Below are 20,308 nucleotides of genomic sequence, written 5' to 3'. Positions count from 1 at the left end.
CACTGCACCCAGCCCCTTTCTTTTTTTCTTTCCATTCTTTGTTTCTCCTTATATTCCATTTAAATCACTATCCCTCAGTTGATGGCTGTAAAGCCTAAAAGTAAAGCTAGTGATTGATGCATTTGTATGAAGGAAAGGGAAAGACCATCAATTTTGATGTGAAATTAGAAATAATAATCATCAACATCTGGTAACAACAAAAGCTCTGTCATCATGCTATAGTCTCTGAAAAATTCTCCACCCACCATCTCTTTCTGATTAAACCAGTCTTTCTCAATAATCCTTATTCTTAGAATAGTCTACACTTGAGAAAAAAGAAACACTATTTCTCACACCATTTTGTTGCTTTCTTGTTCTTTTTAAGAACCAATATTGAAACAGTTCTGTGATTCATAATGACATTCTTTTCTTTTCGCTATTGTGTAATATTTCAGCTACAAGAAATTGACTTTTAGAGGCTTATCTGGGAATCAAACCACCATTTGTAACATACTTACAAGACAATCAATCAGTTACCTTAAAAAAAAGTTTTGGAACACAGCTTTTTGTAAGTTGAGATTTCCTTTAGTACAAACTGAATAAGGGGTAAGGAAACACAGGATTTATTACAATCAGAGAAATCTTGGAGGAAGTAAATTTTGAAATTAGACTTGATGGAATTTGATAGCCAAAGATTACAAAGAGGAGAGGCAAAAGCATTAATAGAAAACCCAAGCAAAGACATATAAATACTGAAGCAAGCTGTATGTATGGGAAGGGCAAACAAATCTCTGACCACAACTGGAAGTCTGAGGTGGAGGGAGGGGAGAAAGAGGTTACAGTGGTATTGGAATACCCTTAGGGTGGGACTTTGAAGCTGACATTTGGACCTTGTGACTAGCATCTTTGCAAGGACAACTTTATTCAGATAGATGGAGAGTAGGCACACTGTGATAACCCCTTCTTGCCTCTGCACCTTAGGCAATTCCTATTCATGAGAGCTGAAGTGATGAATATCAGTCCAGCTCAGATTCAGCTTCATAGCCGTTCCATTGACTTCAGTCAGCAAATCTGTGTCCCTGATGTGTTGATAATACACAAGGATTTTTCATGAGAAATAATTTTTAATTCGAGTTCTCTTTTGCAGCATTAACACCAGTTAATTGACAATTCTAGTTGCTATATAAGGATGTATCTAGGAAGCCTTAAAGCCACTTTGGTCCCTTGTGGAGTTTACTCGCCTGATGCAGGTGGGTGAGAGAAGCAAAAGGTATGATTCGGACAATTATGAATTATGTACTAAATACTGATCATTTTTTAAAATCATCAAACCACTAACAGGTGTTTGGAAACTGAGCAAGTGGAATATGATGAAACTGACAGAAAAATTAATGTAAAAAATGAACCTACATAAGAATTATTTTGAAAAACTAAAAAGATAAAGAAACTCTCATATTGAAAATGATTTCTTTAGTTTTATATTATTATCAAAAGACATTTAGTATAAGTACCCTATTATGTGTAGGAATGGTTTAGAGGTCTTGCAAGTAACCTTTAAAAACTCAATTCTCACTTTTAGGTTTATAAAGATATATAGACCACCATATGAAAGAATATATTGAACAGAGCCTTGAAACCTCTGAATTATTGCTGTGAGAAAGTTGAGTGTATATGATCTATAAGAAAAGTAGGTGTTTGTGAGTTCAGAAAGTACAATAAATGCTAAAAAATGTTTGATACAAGCAACAGTTACACAGTTTCTCTTGAAACTTTATTGCTTCTAGAAATGCCATGAAGTAATGATGATTGCAGCAGTGTAAGTGCTATCAAAGCTCAGGATAATTCTTTGAATGCCTGGAAGGATTAACTAAGGCAGACAAGTTTCATTCCAGTTTGTGTAGGGACCCCAGAGTTTAAGAGACTCTTACTAATTGTTGCTGACATGAGTTTTGGACTAGTCAGCCAAGGTGGGGCAATGGTAAACAAAATAGGCAGACGATGCATATTAAAGATGCTATAAAGTTAACTTCAAAGTATGTGACATCACCACAGACTTCTGGAAAATAATAACGAACAGACCAGTTTTGCATGTAACTATCGTGGTTAAGAGGAGGTGCTTTTGAACCAAAGCTTTATATTGACATTATTTGAAACAACCATAAACAGCAACAGGCTCTACAAGCAGCTGCTGTGTAATGAATCAAACCACCTTTGCAGAAAGGGCTTTGTATTCACTCAGCCAGTAAACTCACTGAGAATCTGTAATGTGACAGATGTTGTTATATGCTGTGGCAGAAACAAAGGGACTTATACCCAGGAGCCCCTTAAAGAGATAAGATGAAAGAAACAGCCATCACTGCTAAGTAAGATGAAATATAACAAAATTGCCCGGAATATAGGGTATGTAAGGGAGCTACATTTGAAAAGTTAGACTGGGTACAGAAGGTGAAAGTACTTGAATACCAGACAGTGAAGTTAGGGCTCTATTCTGTAGATAGTGCTGAACTATCTGATGGTTTCCAAACAGGCAAGTACATCAGGAAGATCAATCTATTTGTAAAGTTAGAATGGGTTAAAGGCTGCAGGAGAGACTCAGTATCAGAGAATAACTGGAATCTTACTAAATTGAAGACATAATGAAATTTAGAATTAGGATAGTGGTGGTTGGAGTGCACAAGGGTAAAGGATATCATACTGGTGAGGTGGAAGAAACAGTTTTCATGTATTTATAACTGCCTCCCTGTCACTTTTTCCTCTAAAAGATTTATAGTAGTTTGCATCAGATTAACAATGCAAATAAATACAGATCAGAAAACTAAAAGAGTGATAGTGTGATAAGAGAAACAATTGCTTTACAGAAACACACATTCATAAAGTTCTATATAATTGTTTAAATTGATTCATGATCAAGTACATGGACCTCATTGTCTAAAGGACAAGAGGTGAGAAAAAGAAAAGCTTTTCTTGGCATTTCAGAATGAGATAAATCTCTCCCTTCAGTCTCCATAGAGAGGATATTAAGTGAGATGGTACCTAACATCCTTCTCAGCATCCCTGCAATATGTCCAGCCAAGAGTTCTACGTGGCTGTATCTTACAGTGTCCCTCAAACCAACCTCAAATGCAATGACAAAGGACCCCTTGATGAGTGATCAGAGGTGGGTTGATTGGAGCAGAAGAGCTCAAGGATGACCCCTCAGAATTGCCCTTGGTAATTTAGGATGATTTCTTTATCCTTTTGCCTATAACCGCATAGTTGTGGTTTTTATTTTTTCATTTTTAGTTTTGTGGGTACATAGTAAGTGTATATATTTATGGAGTACGTGAGGTATTTTGATACAGACATGCAATGTGTAATCATCACATCGAGGTAAATGGGGTGTCACCTCAAGCATTTATCCTTTGTATTACAAACAATCCAATTATTTTCTTTTAGTTTTGTTAAATTTACAATAAATTATTGTTGACTGTAGTCACCCTGTTGTGCTTTCAAATACTAGATCTCATTCATTCTAACTGTATTTTTGTATCCTTTAATATAACCTTATTCTGCCAGGTTTTTTTCCTCCTGGGCTGCTCCACAGTAATATCATCAGTGTCTTTGGTACTACAAAGAATAACAATTGAAAATACCCTCTTTTGCATTATTAATATGTTATTCATGAGCTTAGTAAGATCATTAGTCTTTCTTCGGAGAGTATATACACTATCAAAATAAAAGCTACATTTTCTCTCCTCTGTCATTAGATGATAAGAATTTGAATTGCCTTAAAAGGAAAATTCCAGCAAAGAAACCTTCTTTTGTATTTTGACAACTGAAAACAAAACTCGTCCACCTTGACCACTACAAAGAGAAGCTGAAAAAAATGCCACGATCTTCGGCTTCTCTAAATGAGAGCATGTGCAATCACGCATGAAACACAAGACTCTTGATAAACCCAAGCCTTTCCTTAAGACACAGACCTCAGTTCCTCAATTCTCCTGGGGATTTGTACAACAATTCCCCTGGTTGTTTGGTCCTTGGCCTTGGCTTCTCTTTGCTTGTGCCCAGAATGAAATCATTTCTTCCTCTGGGACCAATGCTAATAAAGCCAAACCTTGTTGAACCTAGCCTGGTTCTGGCTGGGTGTCATGGTTCATTAATCATGTGGGGTGATCCAAAATGATCAAAATCAACATACTAGTGGTCCTGAGGTAACTTGCTTAACTTCCACAGACTCTGTACCACCCAAAGCCACGATTTCACAAGATGGAAGTATTAAGGCAAACATTTCCAGCCTTTGTTGGAGAGACCATTTGCATTCCATTGATCAGATGTGAGGGGAACTTAGACATTTCTGCATCACAGAGCACATGGGAAGATGGCTCCCAGACTTCAGGCTGCCATTTAAAATACTTGGTGGCTCGGGCCTGTAATCCTAGAGCTTTGGGAGGCTGGGGCAAGAGAATCATTTGAGGCCAGGAGACCCCGTCTTTACAGAAACCAATGAAACAAACAAAGACCATCAAAGTGCCCAGGAAGGTGAATGCAATCCGGAAGTAGAGGCTGACCGGACCGAGGAGTGTTGTTTTCACAAAAGCACTGCTAAAAAGGATATTCCTCTGCAACCACTAGATGGCAGAGTTTCTGCATTGCGTTACCATTGGCAACACTGAGTACCTGGAGCAGTGGTGTAGCATTCTTTGTATAGCTGCAACTTTGAGGATGTTTTGTATTTTAAAAACTCGAATGAACATAGCGAATTGTTTTCATTTCCCCGCCCAACTTGGAATTTTGTGATCATGAAACTCATCTACTGAGAATTTAAAATTAGTCTCTTGAGTGAGGAGTTGGGTAGGTTGTCTACTCCTATCTCTGTCGGCCGTTAGCCATGTGACTTTGAACAATGAATATCTCGGGCCTCAATGAACTTATCTGAAAAATGGTATGGTTGGGTCATTAGATTATCTCTAAGGGATCTTCCAACTCAGACATTCTCCTTTCATGTTTGAGCCTGGTAAATATGCTACTGCAAAGTACCATCTATATGACACCTTATAAATTATTGTTCAGGAAATGTCAACTGACATTCATTGTGTAATTACAATAGGTGATACTTATTGAGAATCTACTATATGGCAGTACTAGGCCAAGCATTTTTAGAAGTTTTGCCTAATTCAATTCTCTTAACAATTTATCACTCCCATTTTTCAGATGAAGAAACTGAGGCTTAAAGAAGTAACTAGCTCAAGATCACATAGCTAATGGCCAGGCTGGTATGACTCTGCAATCTGTGTGTATACATTGCTATATTTGATCCTTTATTCAGCTGAGAAAAATGTAAATTTGAAGACAACACTGCTTCTGAAGAAAAAAACTCATTTTGTAAATCCAAAGCCCTTGGTTTTCCAAAGGAAATAGATTTTGGGGTTTTGTTTTGTTTCTGGAGATGGGAGAGATTTGCATGGCTCTATCCTCACACTGTCATCAGATGCTTCTGTGAGACTGGGCATCCAGTACCATGTACATGGGTAACCAGCAGGACGAACACTGTTAGTCACATGGTTTCTCAGGAACAATGTCTTTTCAAATCTGCAACGAAGTGACTAAACCAGGTAATCATGAGGGATCTTTTCAGGTCTCGCGTTATCTGATGGTATGTGTCCGTAATCTAATACAGGGTCTAATGTTAGCAGGAAAGAGGTTGCTCAGTAAATGGTTGCTCTCTACCATTTAGCAGTTGCAGTAGGGAAACACTATGCACACTGTTTAGTGCTGTTTGTTAGTGAATTAAGTTTTCTCCCTCCTTTGTGGCCAGGAAATGTACGCAGCTTTACAACCAATGCCTTAATTCAGAAGAGTGGTTCTATTATCTGGTGTCTTAAGTTCTCTTGAGGAGATAATTCAATGCAGGTGGTGGTACCTTTCGGTAACTTTGAAATCACAACTCTGAGGCTGTCGAACACAGTAATAATTCTTTGGATAGACAATAGATGGCAGTACAGCATCAATTTATGACTTACAACCTATAGTTAAACCTGAACTTTTATGCTACATTTTATTTTGCATGTACATTATCTGTAAAACAAGAATTATTAAAGAAACTTATTTAACTTGCCTTATATTAGGCTATACATATTTAAATGCTTAAGGAACAACTTGGTGAGGTAGACCAACATTAGGAAAACTCGAAGTAGATTTATTGGGGCCACTTTCAAGGCTTTTGGAGAGGCCCTAGTACTGTCAATCTTGAGAAAGTAAGAGATTGTGTTTTCTTTCTATTAAAGAGGATCCCTGCCCACCCATCTTACATAAGCTTTGGGTCTCACAACTCTGGGATTTGTCTGAGAAAGCCATGTGGCTCTTTTAACTTGGGAAAGGGAAAACAGTCTTGCCATTATTAATTTTGCTACCAACTTAATCTCCAGGGAGAGGAGCAGTCTGATTTTTAAAAGTAAGCCAAATGAAAAGGAAACATAATTGAATGAACTGGCAAATGTTCCACTTACTTGTAAGTCTGCGTAAAATCAAGTACCATACTTAACCCTGAAACTTTCACTCTGGCAGTATAATATCTATCTGTGCTTAAAAAGGGGAAGTACAGAGGATTATAATTAACAAATTAATAAATTATCCTCTGCTAAGACTATAAGACCAATATGATAGCATTTTGGGGGATTGTTTTATTTTGTTTACCCAAGGGGTTCTTTTCCTTAATAAATGACCATTTGTGACTACTCACAAAGTAAACTGTGAGCCGGGCACGGTGGCTCACACTTGTAATCCCAGCACTTTGGGAGGCTGAGGTGGGTGGATCACGAGGTCAAGAGATTGAGACCATCCTGGTCAACATGGTGAAACCCCGTCTCTACTAAAAATACAAAAAATTAGCTGGGCATGGTGGCGCGTGCCTGTAATCCCAGCTACTCAGGAGGCTGAGTCAGGAGAATTGCCTGAACCCAGGAGGCGGAGGTTGCGGTGAGCCGAGATCGGGCCATTGCACTCCAGCCTGGGTAACAAGAGCAAAACTCCGTCTCAAAAAAAAAAAAGTAAACTGTGCTTCCATTTGCACATAGATTTCTCATCAGGGAGCCAAGCTTAGCCTCTCTTGTAACTACCGACAGCCTATTCATCAGGAGTAAAACTGAAATTTACCCTTTGGGTAAAAAAATAATAGAATGAATAAGACCCAATATTTGATGGCACACCAGGGTGACTGTAGTGATAATAATTTAGTTGCACATTTAAAAATAACTAAAAGAATACAGTTGGATTGTTTGTCACAAAAAGGATTAAATGCTGGAGGGGATGAATGCCCCATTCGCAAAGATGTGATTATTACACTTTGGATGCTTGTACCTCATGTACAAAATATATACCTACTATGTACCTACAAAAATGAATAATAGTAAAAAATTTACCCTTTGGAAAAGAAAAATGAACAAACTTTCCAATTGTTCTTTCCTGTTGCAAACATGGAGGAAGGTTGGCTTTGAGACCAGGGAAACTTATCTATGTGTAGTTCCAGAGGTAACCATTATTCAGAATTGAAAATATTGCTGGCCATTCGATAAGCCCCTATGTTTACTAGACCTTAACATCCTTGAGGGCAGGGAGTGGTTCACCTTTGTGTGCTTTGACATATAAGGTATCATGGAAGATCTGGAAAATGCTGAAAGAATGAATGCTAGTTAGTGTTACAAAGTTCCTTTAAGTCTTAGAGACCTTTAGCGAATAAATGCTAGTTAGTGTTACAAAGTTCCTTTAAGTCTTAGAGACCTCTAGAGAATGAATGCTAGTTAGTGTTACAAAGTTCCTTTAGGTCTTAGAAACCTCTTGGCATGATTTCAAGTCGATTATGTCTGTGTAATACATTGTGAAGGTTGTGTTCAGGAGACGAACTTGTCCAGTAAGCTTGCGAGGAGTAGAAGGTCTGTGATGGACTCTAGAGAGGAAGAAGAACATGCTCCAGGGGCCGGCCTGAGTTTCTGGGGCTGGGGGAGAAGGTGCCCTGAAGCAGAGCTGTGTTTGCGAAGCCCTCTCAGCCCACACATCCAGTGACCTTGACTCACCCCCATTCAAGTCCTGGAGCAAACTGTGAAATCATGACATTGGCATCCATGGCCAGGTGCACAGCAGCACTGTCTGGATCTGGGTCCCAAGGAAAGGGAATTTAGCCAACACCTCATCATTCTCCTCTCAAAGGGAAGCAAAGGTGATTGGCTTTGCCACACACACTGAGCAGTTCCTGTTTTAGAATTGCGATGAAGCAAGGGCCTGCCCTGGAACTCTCTGTGATAATCCTCACCTCCTCTAGCCACTGAAAAACTAAGCCTTCCCCCAGGGCCATGTGCACCCTCACATCTGAGAGATCATGACGCCAAGCATAGAGAACTGACTCGGATAGTACACGTGTTGACTTAGTTTACCCCCAAATCAGGAGGGCAGGCAGATGCACAGGGTTCAACACGCTGTGAGGCCCAAATTATGAAAGTTCCTACTCTGATAGCTCAAATTCAATCTTAAATATATATATCATCTCCACCTCTCCCAAAGCATAGGTAACATATTTCAAGACAAAGCTAGGGAGAGGACAGAATGCATATCAACATCCCTTTCCACCCTCTTCCTAGTCCTTTTTTCCTGACCGAACCTCAGTTTCCTCAGGTGCCTGATTTATGCAGTAGTGTCCTTCAGGTCTCAGCCTCAAAGGGTTAGGTCCAGTGCTCAGTTTCGTGCAGGTATGAAAAGAAGTCTGCTGGGTGGCTTCTAGAAAAGATTTCCCCCACTTCTAAGCAAGTTATGCAGGAAGGAATTATCAGACCTCTGTGTAACAGCTAGAACTGTAGCGGTGACTGAATTCAGTCGCAAAGGAATAAACTGGTTAAACCAACTCAAGCGACTCCTTTTGTTTTATATGTGATAATACATGTTGTTTTTAATCAGTCTTCTGTGACTTGGACTGTTATTTGCAGACAAAAAGATCCTATGTTTTAAGCAGGGATTGTCTCACGAGCAAAATCTTTAGAAAAGGCTACTCTTGCCAGCTTTTAATTCTGTGATACATAAGTAGGAAGAAGAGACGGGTCTTTCTGGGGGTGTCCGCCTCTGACAATGTAAAGCTTAGGAAGCACACATAGATGGCTTTTATCTCTGCTGTCACTTGGAGTCAATCAAGGGGCACATACGTGTTTTTCTAAAAAGGAAAAATATTAAGGGGAGCAGACTGCCTATCATTTCTGGTTGACTTTGACAATGCGTAAGCCCAATCTATGGCCGTACCACCCTGAACGCACCTGATCTGGTCTGATCTCGGAAGCTCAGCAGGGTTGGGCCTGGTGAGTATTTGGATGGCAGACAATGTGTAAGTCCACAGTATTGGTATAAGCTTTCAAGTTTTAGGGGTCTTCTATTGTTTGCTGCTCCTTCGGCATATTTGTGAGCGGAAGGACAAGGTGAACACTGTGACTTAGGGTCACTGGAACAATTAGTAAAAGTAGGTCTTGATGTAAGACACACTGACGCTAAGAAAACGACAGCATTTCAACTTTAAGGTATTTTTCAGTTGTTACTTAAATTCTCTTGAGCTATCCGTGTTTCTCTTTCCCTTTAAAAATGCTGTGTTAAAATTCCTAAGAAGATATCTGCCTCACAGGTAGAAATATATTTTTATATGTATTTATATGTGGCATAATATATTGCAAGAAGAAAACCAGTTAGAGTGGCTGCTTGTGTAGAATGAGATTGTGGTACAGCTAGAGATTCTTTTTTTATTGCCATTTCCTTCCATACTGATTCAATTGTCTTTACTATATACAAGCATTACTTCTATAGTATGAAACTGAAGGAAAAACAAAAAAAAAAAAATGCTGCTGATATACCTTCACATTTTATACAATGCAAACAATAATGGTTTTGTGTAAAAAAAAAAAAATTATGTACAGGGGCCAAGCGTGGTGGCTTATGCCTGTAATCCCAGCACCTTGGGAGGCCGAGACAAGTGGCTCACTTTAGGTACGTAGTTCAGGATTAGCCTGGCTAACATGGTGAAAACCTGTCTCTACTAAAAATACCAAAAAAAATTAGCTGGATGTGATGGCATGCACCTGTAATCTCAGATACTCAGGAGGCTGAGGCAGGAGAATCACTTGAACCTGAGAGTTGGAGGTTACCGTGAGCTGAGATCATGCCACTGTACTCCAGCCTGGGCAAAGCAAGACTCTGTCTCAAAATAAATAAATAAATAAATAAAAAGTACACAATAGAGTTCCACACATTATACCAATCTATATCTCCCTTGCTGATATTATCATACTGATTGTATATTCCTGCCCCTCTAAAGTCTTAACACTTTGCTCTGTTCATCTTTTTATCCTTGGAACATTGTAGAAATCCCACAAATGCTTGTTTCTTCTGTGAAATGCTGAGGTCTGGCATTTTTAGTTCTCTTTCTACTTCACTGGCATTCTTCATTCAAAGCTCTCATTCTGCTCTGGCATCTTTATTCCTGTGCTTACCAAATCTACCAAACCTTGGATCAGGTATGATGCTCAACTGCAGACAACAAAGAACACCCAAGTCAAAATGCCTTAAAGAACAGGATATTCATTATCTAACACAACAAGAACTCCAGAGATAGGGCAGGTCTGGGATGGGTAATTCTGTGGCTCAACAAGGTACTTAAAGACTCAAGTAGCTCTCATATTTCCTCTCCACTTTTTCCTCAACCAAGTCTCCTTAGGCTAATGCTGCACGTGGTCCCAAGATGTTCTATCATATTCATCACATACAGGCATGACCCTGGCCTGCAGGAAAGGGAAACTTTTTCTTCTGTAAAAGACCTATTCCTGATTCCTTCAGCAGACACCTCTCACATCTCATTGGTCAGACTTGCGCCAGATAAGTAGGGCAAAGTGTGAACATTTTAGAGGGTCAGGGAGACGTAAATCATGTGGTAATATCAGCAAGAGAGATATGTATGGGCATTTGCTTAAATCAGTTACTGGTGAGGGGAACTGGATACCAGGATTAGAGCAATCTTGACTGACTGCTAGGGCTGGAAGCAGCTTCCCCTGAGGTATGCGGAGAATGAATCACTGAACAAATTTAGAGTTATTAGCAAAGGCAGTGTGAATGGGGGGCGGGGGCGGGAGGACATTGGAGGGTTGGATAAAGGAAACGGCTTTGGCATAGGCAACCATCAGAGTCTGTAAAACATTCTTTCTGCCTTTGTTAGTTTCCATCCCTTTTGAATCTGCTAAATAGTACAGTCCTAAGAACAGTTCCCTTTTCCTGGCATAGCCTAGATCGTTTCTCTAACTGGGATTCAGTTTTCACTTTATTTCCAATGTTCGGGAAACTTAGAAATTTCTTTTTGTTATTTCTTCAGAGCCATGACATAGAACAACCAGGAAATTGCAAAATGAAATTGGATTGCTTTCATGCCAAAATCTGTCTATCCATCTAGTTATCTGTCTACCTATCTCTAATTTGTTTTCTGCCTAGGATTTAAAAGAATTCAGTTAGGGATGGTGTGAAGTCATCCAGGTTTATGTATACATGTGCTATGAGAGCACCAAATTATCTACAATGCTGTATAGGTTTGGAAGAATGCTTCACTATTTGGTCTGACTGGAAGTATGTTACTACATGGAGAAATATGCCTTTGGGCAGGTGTCCCCAAACTTTTTACACAGGGGGCCAGTTCACTGTCCCTCAGACCGTTGGAGGGCCGCCACATACTGTGCTCCTCTCACTGACCACCAATGAAAGAGGTGCCCCTTCCTGAAGTGCGGCAGGGGGGCGGATAAATGGCCTCAGGGGGCCGCATGTGGCCCACGGGCCGTAGTTTGGGGACACCTGCCTTTGGGTTTGCTGAGATTTTGGCATTGTTCATAGCCTATTGACATGACTGTTTCCATTCTTCACAGAGCTTTGGAGGTAGTAGATGGAAGACATGTGGTTGGAGAGTCCCAGGAATTTACACTGCACTGTGGGGAATCCCAGTTCTTTCACACCACCAGTGAGGTGCTTGGTTCCTTACTTCTAGAGTCCGGAATATTTAAAAAGGTAATGCTTCATTTCTAATGTTTGACTCCCAGGAATAAACCCTTTAAAAACTTAAAGCACTGTAAGATAACCTGTCTAAGAAACATACTTCAAAGTAATGGTATATATTATATATCATAAATATCATATGTGATATGTTATATGTATTCTATAATTTTCTATATAATTATATTTAACAACATAACTTATATAATGTATTTTATATAATTATTATATATATCATAGATAACATTATATGTCAAAGCACCATAATAAAGAATGAGCTTGGCCAGGCATGTTGGCTCACACCAGTAATCCCAGCACTTTGGGAGGCCGAGGTGGGCAGATGGCTTGAGGTCAGGAGTTTGAGACCAGCCTGACCACCATGATGAAACCCTGACTCTACTGAAAAAGATATATATACACAAAATTAGCTGGGTGTGATGGTGGGCACCTGTAATCCCTTCTACTCTGGAGGCTAAGAGAGGAGAATCGCTTAAACCCAGTAGGCGGAGGTTGTGGTGAACTGAGATCACACCACCGTACTCCAACCTGAGCGACAAAGTGAGACTGTCTCAAAAAAAAAAAAAAAAAAAAGAATGAGCTTAATGAATGAACTGACTCTTTGCTTTTTGCTGCCTTCAGGTGTCTTTCTCCTTTTCATAGGTGCCTTTTGCCCACGCTTTTTCCTTTTATACAAACTGTGTTTTAACTCGAAGGCATACAGAATAATATGACATCAGTATTTGGAATTAATTGTTCTTTCCTATAAAAAGCATTTATGCTTTTTCCTACTGTAGTGTGTTTTATTTTATCAGTAGTTACTTCTTAATATCTAGATGCTTGTACAGAAAGTTCCAACTTAATTATATTGCCTTAAAAGAAACGTTTTCTCCAGGGTGGGAGAGAGAAAAATGTAGTCGTGTTGACTGCATTCCTTCACTTGTGGAAAGACATTACTCATGCACTTCCTTGTCTTTAGGATGGGAAAGTAGAATGATATCTTTAGTCACAGAGTAAGCGTGAGTTAGTTTAGCTGCCAGGCCTGAAGGTTGTATGTTTCTTGTTATAACTTATTATAAGACCACTGAGGGTTAATACTGAAATGTATTTGTCATGAAAGTAATTCTCTCCTCCATCCCAAAAGAGATTTGCTTTAGTAATGCCGCATATTAAGGGTTAAAAAAATTACTTAGTGCAAGATAGAGTTCTGGAGATTGGCTGCACAATGATGTGAATGTATTTAAATGATTGTTAAGTATATTTAATATATTGATCTGTATAATTCCACGTAGTTAAAAATGGTTAAGATGGTAGATTTTGTTATGTGTATTTTACCACAATTAAAAATTTTTAAAGTTTACTTAGTGATGGAAAGCAGTAAGAAGAACATGATGAGATTATTAGCTTATGTTTTATATTTCATTAGAACATGACAAAAGTAGGTCATGAAATTCAATACAGAATGCCTTCTAACTCAAAATAGCATAATCTCATACCAGAAATATAAAACATTTTATAAGATTGAATTTAAAAATCAAATTTAGATTTAAAAATTAAGTAAACTGGCTTACTGTACTTGATACTTACTTTCAAATTTGTTTCACATTTTATTCTTTTCTCTTTATAAGAAATAATTTATAACTAGAAAAAAAAAACATACCTGATAAACCCAATTATCAGCCCTAGCCAGAGTTTCAAGTTGTTTTCTATATTTGTCCTTTAGTAAGTATACCTTTTATAATATAAAACAAAAATAATTATTTGAGCACAATGCAATTAAATATCCTATAATGTTTGCTGAAGTCCAGGAAACAATTCATGGCAGTGTTCAGAATTGGGGCAAAAAATAAGTTCCTCGAGGTAGGTGGCAAGGAAGGGTCTGCTGTGGCCTCCTCCCTTGCAAAAAGCTCTGGGCACTGGGCTACCCACAGAAGCAGTCCTAAGGCCAAGCCAAAGAGCACAGGGAAGGGAGGAGGCCAGTTGGTACTCCTGGGAAAGGCAGAGGCTGGAAGCCACAGATGAACTGGGATCCCAGTGTAGGGATGGAGCCAGAGCAGGGAGAAGAAGGGCAGGAACTTGAGAGAACAAGCAGAGGCAGAGTGTGGTTCAGGCGACACTGTCTCTAAGCATCACTGGTCAGCCAGGCACTGTCTCTACACTCTCCTGGCTGCACCACACCCTTCCCCTCAGAGATGCTCAAAATCTCTACAACAGAAAATTAGGTTGGGATCCACTTCTTATCTGCCTGTTGTCTCCCTCTCTCTCCCTCTCTGTCATCCCTTCTCTCCTCTCTCATGCTGTCTTGGGCCCTGGTTCTCTTCATCTTTCTCACTCTGCATATCATACCAAGGCTGGGAGGAGGCAAGAGGCAGTATAACAGCCTTTCTCTTCCCCACTGATGTGTTTTAAACTCTGTCTCCTGAGTTCATGGCTAAGAGGTTTATTGGACTGTTAGAATTGCGGGACCCACCCCCACCCCCACCCACACATCCCCCCCCCCACCACCACCCTGGCCAGTATTATTGGGAAACAAACGTTAACTCCTCTTAGATTCTGAATAGTTTATACTGACAGTGAGTTCTAGGGTGCCAGGGGCACCTCCCGTACATTCCAAATTACCCTCCTCTTAATCCACTCTCCCCCGTGATCCTGGGCATTTCCTGTAAGATTCAGCAGATTTGCTGAGGGAATTATACCTAGGACCACCAATGGCCTTCTTTTTTATTTATTTATTTATTTTTTTTTTGAGACGGAGTTTCGCTCTTGTTACCCAGGCTGGAGTGCAATGGCGCGATCTCGGCTCACCGCAACCTCCGCCTCCTGGGTTCAGGCAATTCTCCTGCCTCAGCCTCCTGAGTAGCTGGGATTATAGGCACGCGCCACCATGCCCAGCTAATTTTTTGTATTTTTAGTAGAGACGGGGTTTCACCATGTTGACCAGGTTGGTCTCGATCTCTCGACCTTGTGATCCACCCGCCTCGGCCTCCCAAAGTGCTGGGATTACAGGCTTGAGCCACCGCGCCCGGCCGGCCTTCTTTACTAGGCAGAATAAATTATATCTATTTATTCAATTGAATGCTCACATTTTTAATTTGTATTAAAGCTAAGCAATTTACATTTTCCAAAACAACCAGAATTTATTCATTTTTACATCTGTTCTATATGTTTTATGTTATTGTTATTTATTATTTTTAACACATTGTAACAATTTTTAAAGTTGACAATGCTATATTGAATCTTTCAATTAAATGAGAAAGCAGACTGGTCCGAGGGCAGTGCTATTTATAACTAATTGATCACGACCAATTACAGATTTCTTTGTTCCTTCTTCACTCCCACTGCCTCACTTGACTAGCCTTAAAAAAGACATTTACTATACCTGCTTGTATAAATTGAAATGTAGGTTTATAATTACATATACAGTATTGCCTCTCAAACTTATATATACAACAACTAGGGGAAAAAATGTAACTACAAATTAGAATATTGCTAGAATAGCCAGGCGCGGTGGCTCACGCCTGTAATCCCAGCACTTTGGGAGGCTGAGGTGGGTGGATCACGAGGTCAAGAGATCGAGACCATCCTGGTCAACATGGTGAAACCCCGTCTCTACTAAAGATGCAAAAAATTGGCTGGACATGGTGGCGCGTGCCTGTAATCCCAGCTACTCAGGAGGCTGAGGCAGGAGAATTGCCTGAACCCAGGAGGCGGAGGTTGCGGTGAGCCGAGATCGCGCCATTGCACTCCAGCCTGGGTAACAAGAGTGAAACTCCATCTCAAAAAAAAAAAAAAAAAGAATATTGCTAGAATTTAAATCTTAACTGAGAAAAATCATCAGGGATTGTACATTTATTTATACAAAACAAGTTTTCCTTTAAACAATTGCATTAAATATTTAGTTGGTTTTAGCGTAGAAGTCGTGTTTATTTAAAATATTTCTATTTCTAACACCATTTTTTTTCACATAAGAGAAAAGCATAGGGAAGTGGTATCATTAAATAAAAACATATTATATATTATGGGACAAACATGAATTGAATAACTCTTTCTTTGCATTTAAGAATGAATTAACAGGGAGGCTGAGGCAGGAGAATCTCTTCAACCTGGAAGGTGGAGGTTGCAGTGAGCCAAGATCGTGCCATTGCCCTCCATGTCTTGGCGACAGTGCAAGACTCCATCTCAAAAAAAAAAAAGAAAAAGAATTAACATTGTAGATTATTATGTGTTTTGTTGTATTTCATTTTATAAGTCTACTCGTATTTATCATGTTATATTTACTGCTTAACTCATTTTGGAAATGAAATGTCTTGATTCCACTATGTGGAGGTATTTCCAGGACATGAACAAACACCCTTTATGAATTAAAATGTTTCTCTTGCCGGGCGCGGTGGCTCAAGCCTGTAATCCCAGCACTTTGGGAGGCCGAGGAGGGTGGATCACCAGGTCAAGAGATCGAGACCATCCTGGTCAATATGGTGAAACCCCGTCTCTACTAAAAATACAAAAAAGTAGCTGGGCATGGTGGCACATGCCTGTAATCTGAGCTACTCAGGAGGCTAAGGCAAGAGAATTGCCTGAACCCAGGAGGTGGAGGTTGCGGTGAGCCAAGATTGTGCCATTGCACTCCAGCCTGGGTAACAAGAGCAAAACTCCGTCTCAAAAAAAAAAAAAGTTTCTCTTTAAAAAAATGGAATAAGAATATTGAGTAATGTATTATTAATTATAACATCTTCAAAGAGGGCACTTGCCTTAATGAGAATTTCAAGGATTTCTAGCATAAAAATATTTTAATCCCCCTTCAATTCTAATCACTTATTTTCATCTAGAAACTGTATGTGACTATACTGATTATAAATAAAATTGTCATATTTTCAATTATTCTGGTCACATTCAAACAAGTGAAACGGAATAAATGGTAATTATTAATTCAAGCAAAAAAAGCTTTTTTTTTTGCTTTAACCATTTGGATCTTTTCCTTCTTGGTGGCCTGAATAAAGCTGCTGGTTCCCATTTTCTACTAGTGCATGTGTGTGCATGTGTAGAAGTTTGTGTGTGTACTTTTTAGGAAGAAAAATAAGCCTCTTTTTCCCCATGCAAAATGAAAGTAACTATGATCTATAGACTATTGCCGAGTCAGTGCCGCTCCTTTATAAGTCACTTGTCTGAATCCTAGTTCTTGGTGATGCTTGTCCGCCCCATTATTCAGGAGACATCTGTGAATCTTTAATCTCACTCTTGAGATTGGGATGCTCCCAAATCATCCAAAACAGAAAAGAATCTGCTTTATTCTCAAAGATCTCAGAGACTGTTCAAACCACAATAGTTTTTGACAGCTTGTTTTTGGTTTTGTTTTTTGAGATGAGGTCTCACTCTGTCGCCTGGGCTGGAGTGCAGTGGCACGATCTCAGCTCACTGTATGTAACCTCTGCCTCCCAGGTTCAAGCAATTCTCCTGCCTCAGCCCCACTAGGAGCTGCGATTATAGGCATGTGCCACAATGCCTTGCTAATTTTTTTATATTTTTAGTAGAGATGGGTTTTCACCATCTCGACCAGGCTGGTGTTGAACTCCTGACCTCAAATAATCTGCCTGCCTCAGCCTCCTACAGTGCCGGGATTACAGGCATGAGCCACCACGCCAGGTCTTAACAGCATTTTTCATTGCCCAATTAATCTTTTAATTGTTGAGGTGGTGTGTTTGCCAATTTCTAGCCTGGCTTTTCTAATTCAGTCAATTAAGTACAGCAATTCAGTTCAAGCATTTGTTGAGGTAGCAGAGAGGAAAAAACATTTTCTAATCCTTTCATTTTTCATGTTTCCCAGGTCGATGGCCACTTTGACAGGTGATCTATTCCTCTGTTCCATTTTCCTTCCCGCTCCCATTATTTCCTCTTCTCTCTCTTCATACCTGTTCCACAAAAGTTCAGTGGTGTTTCTCTCAATGCCCGATCCCCAATTTCACCTCATTTCTTAGACTAAACCAAAATACAAAGTATTTAAGGGGCTTCAGACTCATTGACCTCACCGCAAACCTGCCCATCCCATGGGCCATGTATTGTGACTCCTCCACTGTTGGGCGGGCCTAGGACACAATACATCAGCATTGTCTTGGGCCTCCCACATTGCGTCCTCGGTCACCTAGGCTGCTAATCTCACCAAGCACAGTTCTAAAGTCATCCTACAAGAAGTAAGGCCTTTCCAAATCTTGATGTCCAACCCACAACTCTGAGACTCGGACATTTGCTAACTGTTTTAGTCTATTTTCTGTTGCTTATAAAAGACTATCTAAAACGGGGTAATTTATAAGAAAAGGGAATTCATTTCTTACAATTCAGGAGGCTACATCGTAGTTTGAGGGGCCACGTCTGGTGAGAGCCTTCTTGCTGGTGGGGACTCTACAGACTCACAGGGCAGAGCAGAGTATTACTTGGAGAGGTGACTGAAAATGCTAATGTGCTAGCTCAGGTCTCTCTGCCTTTTCTTTTAATACCACCGGTTCCCCTCCCATGATAATTTATTAACCAATTAACCCATTAGTTCATTAATCCCTGAATGAATTAGTCCATTCATAAGGGCAGAGTCCTCACCACCCAATCACCTCTTAAAGGCCCCACCTCTCAGTATTACCACATTGGAGTTTAAATTTCAACCTGAGTTTTGGAGGGGACAGATGTTTAAACCATAGCACTAACTAAGGTTAGACTTCTCCATAGTGACTTACTTGAAGGACTTATTAGTGTCATTCATCTAAATACCCCCACACTATATCACTATATTCTGTCTTCTATTGGGATGTCTTTTTTTTTTTTATAAGACAGAGTCTTGCTCTGTCACCAGGCCAGAGTGCAGTGGCACTATCTCGACTCACTGCAACTCCACCTCCCGGGTTCAAGCGATTCTCCTGCCTCAGCCTCCCAAGACTACAGGCATGTGCCACCATGCCCAGTGAAGTTTTGTATTTTTTAGTAGAGACAGGGTTTCGCCATGTTGGCCAGGATGGTTTCGATCTCTTGACCTCATGATTCGCCCGCCTCGGCCTCCCAAAGTGCTGGGATTATGTTATAGGTGTGAGACACCATGTCCGGCCTGGTATGTCATTTTAAATGACCTGTGCCATCTGGTATGATTAGAGATTGCTGAGCCCCTGGACCTACCTTGCCCCAAATCTCTGTTTTCATCAGCAGTCAGATCTTGCATTCATTTCACTCCACTCCACTCTGGAACCTGTTCTATCTACATGGGTAAATCTAGTACCTAGCTCGATCTCTCAGCCTTTCCATAGTGTCTGCATAGTAGGAGTCCCTCTGTGCTCTATTAGTGCTCATCTAAAAGGCCAAATACACTTAGGGGAAAAAATGTAAGATAGAAAGCAATGTATATAGCATGTTATTTTTTTGTAAAACAGTGGGAGAATACTGTGTGTATACATACGTGTGTGTGTGTGTGTGTAGATGCATTAAAAAACTATGGAAGCATACATTAAAAACTAATAATTAGCTGCAGTAGGGTGATAAGGGTTAGGAGACATGAACTTAGGAAACACAAGCCTTTTACTGTGTACTTTTTAATATTTTTATTTTGAGCTATGTGAAAGTATTGCCTATGTAGAAATTTTCTGAAGATGGAGGAGTGATTTAAGTTGCATCGCGACTAAAGTTCAGTTGAAATGGTTTAGGTATCCATGTCCAATTTTTTTTTTTTTGAGACGGAGTTTCGCTCTTGTTACCCAGGCTGGAGTGCAATGGCGCGATCTCGGCTCACCGCAACCTCCGCCTCCTGGGTTCAGGCAATTCTCCTGCCTCAGCCTCCTGAGTAGCTGGGATTACAGGCACGCGCCACCATGCCCAGCTAATTTTTTTTGTATTTTTAGTAGAGACGGGGTTTCACCATGTTGACCAGGATGGTCTCGATCTCTTGACCTCGTGATCCACCCGCCTCGGCCTCCCAAAGTGCTGGGATTACAGGCTTGAGCCACCACGCCCGGCCTCCATGTCCAATTTTTTTATGACTTTCCGATGTGCCGTAAACTGCACCAGTCCTGTGTTGTCAGAAGGCTACTGTTGTTTCTGAGTTACCTTAGCGGGGGGCCATTCTCCTCTTTTTGCATAGACTGTTTCCCCTGCCTGGAAAGTGTTTGCATTTTTTGTGGAGCCCCAGACTTCTACTCATCCTTTAAGATCCTGCTCAAACAGCTCCTTTTTTGTGATCTCTGCCCCGGGAAAGTTGTGTATTTTCCTCTGTGTTGCCAGTTACCTTGAATGTGCCTTGAACTCAGTACTTATTGTACTGATTTACAAGTCT

General features: G+C 40.1%; 1 protein-coding gene across 1 annotated transcript in view; it reads left to right on the top strand.

The window, feature by feature from the left end:
• Positions 1–20,308, top strand: part of CRYBG1 (crystallin beta-gamma domain containing 1) — a 228,316-nt gene that overhangs the window by 83,622 nt on the left and 124,386 nt on the right. The window contains exon 2 of the mRNA XM_074397654.1: positions 11,889–12,027. Coding sequence (XP_074253755.1) covers positions 11,889–12,027 — 139 coding nt within the window. The remainder of the gene's footprint in view (positions 1–11,888; positions 12,028–20,308) is intronic.

The sequence above is a fragment of the Saimiri boliviensis genome, chromosome 4 (assembly GCF_048565385.1).
Source record: "Saimiri boliviensis isolate mSaiBol1 chromosome 4, mSaiBol1.pri, whole genome shotgun sequence".
Lineage (NCBI taxonomy): Eukaryota > Metazoa > Chordata > Mammalia > Primates > Cebidae > Saimiri > Saimiri boliviensis.
This window is presented reverse-complemented; position numbering and strand designations above follow the sequence as displayed.